Here is a 6223-nt window from a genome sequence, read left to right as displayed (position 1 = left end):
AAGGAAGTTTCTAGACAAACACACATCACTTCATATATTTATATATATATATACTGTATATGATATAAAATGTGTGTGTGTGTATATATATATATATGTATATATATATATATATATATCTACGTCTTTCGTTGCTTTTCCATAAATTCTTAACCTTTTATTGTTCTTTTTTATAAGTTTTTTTTTAACCCCTGAGAATACCACGGACTGCTTTAAGTACAAAATACAACTCTCTGAGAAAAACAAGAACGGCTCATGTGTTTCGTTTTTAAAAAACAAAAACAAATTTACAATCAAATCAATTCAGGGACTTAAGAGCGCAGGCCTCTGAAGCTGATTATTACACTGTCTACGTCCATCTAGTAGGAACAAGACGTGCCTCAGAGCCATCAGTTATGAAAGCTTGGCCACGTCAAACAAAAGCGGCTGCCACCTTGGTGCCTGACAGTGTTTACGTCTTCATAGAACAAAATAATAAGCTGCATAGGTACACGTGGGTGATCTGACTAATAAAAATGACTAATTTCCTCTAATTTTACATATAGTTTTATGTATATCCACATGCACTGAATGCATTCCAAGTGATCCCGCTTCCACTGGACACATAAATAGCAACATCAGAATGCCAAAACTGAGGATTCCTCCTCTTATGAACCAAAGCAGAATTTCAGCTGCTTTTGAGGTTGAATTTGTGTCACATGATGTCAGCTGCTGTAGCAAGAATTTACCCATGAACTACACAATGCATGGCCACCCTAACCACTCTGAAACTGTTTATAAAACACGTCTCTCAGGCTTGGCTTACATGAACACAGCTACCCACTCCATATGAAAAAGCAAAACTGTACTGCTGATTAACCAAACCCCAAAATGAATACTATTTGCAGTAATGTGCATGAAATTTTAAATAAGAGGTCTAATTTTCAATGGCAGCAACATTGTGCCCGCAGTGTAACTGGCCAAACTCTGGTTATTGATGGCTCTGGGCTGCAGTGATGTAACATAAGGGGGCACAGAGCAGCAGGCAGCTCTTTGCACTGAAAGCACGATGTTGCTCTGCGTTGCAAGCTGCTGCATATGCTCTGTTGATAAATGGCAAGTGATGCATTTCCATCCTTTCAGGCACTACACAATTGTTAAGGTGACAAGGAGCCCAATGCCAGCTACGCTCAGTAGCCACTCCAATGGGATTTCCTTTTGGCTTGATTGTTACAAATCCGATTGACAAACGACTGATTGATCTACTCAGCGATTGTTTGGTTGATTTGGAAAGTTGGCGGCGATTGAGGGGGACGCAGGGCCACAGGGCAAGTGAAAGAAAGGCACAGAGTTTGTACGACGATTTTTCTCCAAAGACCCGGGAGTTAAAAGAACGCGGAATTAGGAAGAATTTGAAAGCAGCTGACAAAAAGTCAGACCAAATATTTCAACGGCGGCTGTGAGCAAAAGGGATCCGCTTATGGTAGTTTGTGTGTGAGTATGTTTGTGTGTGTCTGTGTGAAAATCTGAATGAGCACCAGGGTTGGGGTCAATGTGTTCGCTATTCAGAAACTGGCAAAGCTGGAGATTTGTAGATTTTTTTTGTTGTTGTTGTTTTTTCTTTTATGAACTAAAACGTGAAAATGAATTTGAGAATGAAGGATTCAGTGTACATTTTTCAAACCGAGTAAACGAGGGAGGAAAATTGACCCCAACCCTGAATGAGCATCTATTATACACACAAGTGCTTACATTACAGCTCTTATGACTAGCTATGTTGTGCTTTTCAAGGCTGAATACAAGTTGTCACCCGCTGTACATATTCAGACCAACTCTGGTGTGAAATTGTCTTTTCCACTGAACATATTCAAGAAAACAAGCACTCACTGGATGCAACTCGGGCCACAAAGGCCGAGAATGAAGCATACCCTGAAACCAGCTTGAATAATAATAATAATTATAATAATAATGCCCCAAAGTGTTTGTTCCCAAGTCTGGCAGATACCACAGACATGAGGCCAGAACTGGGTGCTTCGTTCGACGCCCAGAAATGAAATGATTCTGAAATATACAACACAAAAAAAAAAAAAACAAGAGAAAGAGACTGAAGGTAATGTTTGTTTTCAATCTGCTGAATGCATCACATCTTATGATAAGCTAACAACAAACTGCAGTCCAGTGGAGAAGCTTTTCTGTATGATAGGCAAACGGCTACATTCAAATCCCCTCCGTCCTAAAAAACAGAGCAGGTTAGGAGCTGGGGATTTCCCACTGATGGATGCGATCGGGATTTTGGTTGAACAAAGCGATCCAGCCGTGTTTTTATAGACTGTATGCTGGGCACAGGTGGGAAAAAACAAAAACAAAAAACAATTAGCCAGCGGGATTCTGCTTGGATAACTGCTTGTGTGTATTTGTCTATTGGAAACTCAGTACTTTAGGAAGCCAGCACGCTTCTTCTCAGCAGGTCCTCGTTCCCGGAGTGCAACTGCGGCAGGCGGAGCTTGCGCCCACCAGTGCGCGTGTCCGAATCGCTCTGCTCGCCGTCAGAGAAGTAGCCATCAGTCTCAGCAGCGTCTAACAGGGATACGTCTTTCCCTGGGAGTGGCAGGTTCATGGACTCGAACCCCGCTACACCTCCGGTGACGCCCCTCCCTCTTGATTTACCCTGGCGGGACAGACGGTGCCGCGGGGTCCCGCCACGAAAGATTGTCCCACCGTCGGGAATTGTGAACCCAAGACCAGAGACTGGTGGGTTTGAGCCCACTGTGAAACCAGATCCAGCCACTGATACTACACCATTCCCTGCATGGATGCCATCCCAAGGACTGTTATCCTCCGAGATGTGACAGGAATCCATTTTGGAGATGGGCGGCTGTGGCGGTGGGTCCCTGTGAAGGTCAGAGCTCCTGGTCTGGTGGTGATGGAGGGGGTAGTGCACGGTCTTGGAGGAGCCTTTGTTCTTTTCCCCTTTCCGACTCACGTGGCCAGACTTTTCCTCCGCCATGCTCGCCCAGAGCCTCTTTGCGGTGGAGGGGCTGCCGCCTGCGGACGCAGCAGCTGCAGACAGGAGCGTCTGAGGCTGGGCTGGAGCGGATGGTTGTGCACGAACACGGGGCTTGTTGCTCCCTCTCGGTTTGCGCCCCAACTGGGGTGTTTTCCAGGTGGACTGCATGGAGTTCTCCATCATTAGGTTGAGCAGGCTCTCTTCGCCCTGCAGGAGCTGGATGAAAAGAGGAGAAAGGTAAGAAAGGGCAAAAATTGGTGATGAAAGAGGAAAACGGATGAGGAACAAACAAATCTTTTCATGTTTAAAAGTGAAATAACACAAAATATATAAATGATATAAGCGAAAAGTTGACTGATACAACAGTTAATCTGCTCATTTTTGATTTTGTGGTTTGGAATATTTTGGAACAAAAACTCCCCACCCACTCCCACCTACCCACACGTCCAACAGCTCAGCAGTTTAGACTGTGAGCTGCCGATGTCACAATTTGTTCCTGAGCAAAAAAGCCCGACTAAATGACAAAGCTGATCTGTTCTGACGGCACTCTACATCGTGATCTTTTATTTCTTCGGGGTGTGATTCTGTTGAATCTCTAACACTTTTTGTTTTTAATAAACAAGGCTGGTGTTTATTGATTTTAAACTACACCCCTAATATTAACTTGCGACATGTGGGCTTTGTTTAAATTACATCATTGTTTATTTATGCAGATCTTTGTTTCTGAAAGATATCAGGTTCCTGTTTAATTGGAAAAAATGACTGCGGTTGTGTTTATTGTTCTTTAAGCACATCCAAAAACAGCAGCGCAATCTGGTGAGAGCGCTCTGCCAGCCAGCACACAAACAGCACGTTCCTGGGGGGAGAACATCTTTGCTCTGATTAGCAGATCGATCAATTTACAATAAAAAACTAACAAGCTAAACTATATAAAACCACAGCCAATCTAAAGAATCGATGATCAGGTCTTTGTTCAAAGTCAGATGAACTTTTTCAAGTGTCAAAACTACAAACTGACGCTGTGCTGGCTGACTGGCTCACCGCAGACTCGATGAAATGACTGAAACTTGAGTGAAAAGCACCATCATGCAAACTTTTGGACCATCACAAACAGCTGTAGCAGCTGTTTCATGTTGGTATGATGCTGATGATATTCTATATTCCGATCAGAAAAACACATTAGTTCCTTGTTTAATACTTTCTGAATTCCCCAACTTGTTTGTGGCTCTCAGCCCTAAAACTACTGGTTCCCACTTAAGTAACAAATCTTTATAAATGGCTTCATAGAGGTGTTTATGTACACATTAATGTCTAAAACTAATTTAGAATCTAATTTCTAAATCTGAATTTATGTTTCAACATCAAAAAGGTGATAAGTTGAGTCATTGTGACCCCTGTCAGTTCGAGGGACCAGTCTAACCAGACCCAGGATAGGTGGGGTCTGGTTAGACTGGATAGGTGGAGAGCTGGCGCCTCTTTGCTGAGCTCACAGAGGCTACTGAGCGGGGACTCCAGCCACATCCAAGACGATGCTGCTGGAATGTGTCCGCTGGATGAGGAATTTATTGGCGAGGCAGCTGCCTACTGCTCAGTTTTTAAAAAAAATGTATGTAGTCACAAATATGCATGTACACATCTGTTCATTATTTAAAAAGCACAGATTAGCTTCGCCTATGTCCACAGTTGTGGACACAAACGCAACAAAGTTCTGTGGGAAACACTGTGGCCTCTCTCATGTGTTCGGATGGTGATCAAAATATACACAGATGAATTTATGTCAGCTTTTTAAAAAAATACTTTTCCACTAATACAAGCACCATTCAGGAATAGTACCAGTGCTCAATTCTAGTTGAAACTAACAAAAAGTAATTAAACTGATCAAATGATTTCTAATATATGTGGAAAAGAAACGCTGGTCGTCCTTGTGGAGTGTTTTAGACTGAATTAATGCATAAAAGTGAAATTCTCTGTGTATGTTTCATTTTCTTGTACACTTTAGCCGTTTTTCCTTCCTCGACTAAGAAGAACGCTTCACTTTTTTACTTATGTAGCTGTTTGTGTCGGCGTGGCCTCTTCACAGGAAAGTCCTTGGCACTCGTTTCGTTCACCGGTGAAGTGGACAGGAATTCAGGTCAAGATGTAACGGTCTACTCACAATGTTGCATTAGCAAACCACTTTTTCTTTTCCAAGTATTGAGCAAGACGTTTGTGTTGTATTCATCTCTTATCATAACATGTAACAGCTGCAGTTCACCTGGTAAAGCAGGCACCCCATTGTACTGAAGGCTTAAGTCCTTACTACAGCAGACCCATTGCTGCGTTTCATTCTTTCTGTCTCTCTCTGCTAACACATCGTCTTCTGTGCCCTCTGCTCCTGAAGCCCTACCTGGTCAGAAAGCAGGCTGCCGCTCTTGTCCCGATGTTGGGCACCCAGAGCCCACTGGCTCAGCATGTCGTCAGCGGTGATCTGAACCGACTGGGCGAGCCAACTGTCGAACAAAGAGTTGTCCAACGGGAATGACTTTGACAAACCTAAGGAAAGGGGAAGAGGGCACAAGCAGGGAGAGGGGAGGTGCAGGAAGGGAGAGTAAGAGGAAGCAAGAAAAATGGGAGAAAAAATTGGATGAAATTGGTAGAAGTGAATAGAAGGGAAGAGGCAGAAGGGAAGAGGAGGGAGAAAACAAAGCAGACAGGTGAGGAGTGTTGCATATTTTTCATGAATAAGAAAATAAAGGTAAAAGATCGAAAGCCTCCTTTCGATCTGATGTGTTTTAGATTACTGTAATGTTACATATATATCCAAAGGGAGCACGAGCTTCAGGGCAGGAATGGATGGATGGACATTTTTCTTCAGGATTTTCTGGTACAGAGGAGAATTCATGGCTCCATCGATTACAGCAACTGTGATGCTCCTGAAGCAGCAAATCACACTACCACAGCACCACCATGTTTGACTGCTGGTATGATGTTGGACACAAATCTTCGGAAAAGTTCAACTTTTGTCTTGTCAGTCCACAGAATATTTTCCCTAAAGCTTTGGGGATCATGAAAATGTTTTTCTGGTAAATGTGAAACGAGCTTAGTCTCCTCCTTACTGTTGAATCATCAGTCTGTCAGGCACGTTGATTCAACAGGTCTGGCAGTAATGAAGCCTGGGTGTGGCTAGTGAAATTAAACTCAGACAAAATGTATTTAACAATGTAGTTAATCACAGTTAAATCATCAAGGAGGGGCATT

General features: G+C 43.0%; 1 protein-coding gene across 2 annotated transcripts in view; it reads right to left on the bottom strand.

Moving 5' to 3' along the window:
* Positions 1-585: 585 nt before the first annotated feature.
* The window catches only part of jade2 (jade family PHD finger 2), a 235932-nt gene continuing 230294 nt past the window's right edge, over positions 586-6223 (bottom strand). For both annotated transcript variants that reach the window (XM_026183096.1, XM_026183097.1), the window contains 2 exons: positions 5373-5518; positions 586-3202 (listed from right to left, as the gene is read on the bottom strand). In XM_026183096.1, the coding sequence (XP_026038881.1) occupies positions 2417-3202; positions 5373-5518 (932 nt within the window). In that variant the 3' untranslated portion in view covers positions 586-2416. The remainder of the gene's footprint in view (positions 3203-5372; positions 5519-6223) is intronic.

The sequence above is a fragment of the Astatotilapia calliptera genome, chromosome 10 (assembly GCF_900246225.1).
Source record: "Astatotilapia calliptera chromosome 10, fAstCal1.2, whole genome shotgun sequence".
Lineage (NCBI taxonomy): Eukaryota > Metazoa > Chordata > Actinopteri > Cichliformes > Cichlidae > Astatotilapia > Astatotilapia calliptera.
Note: the sequence above shows the minus strand (reverse complement) of the source record. Positions and strands in the feature narration are given on the sequence as shown.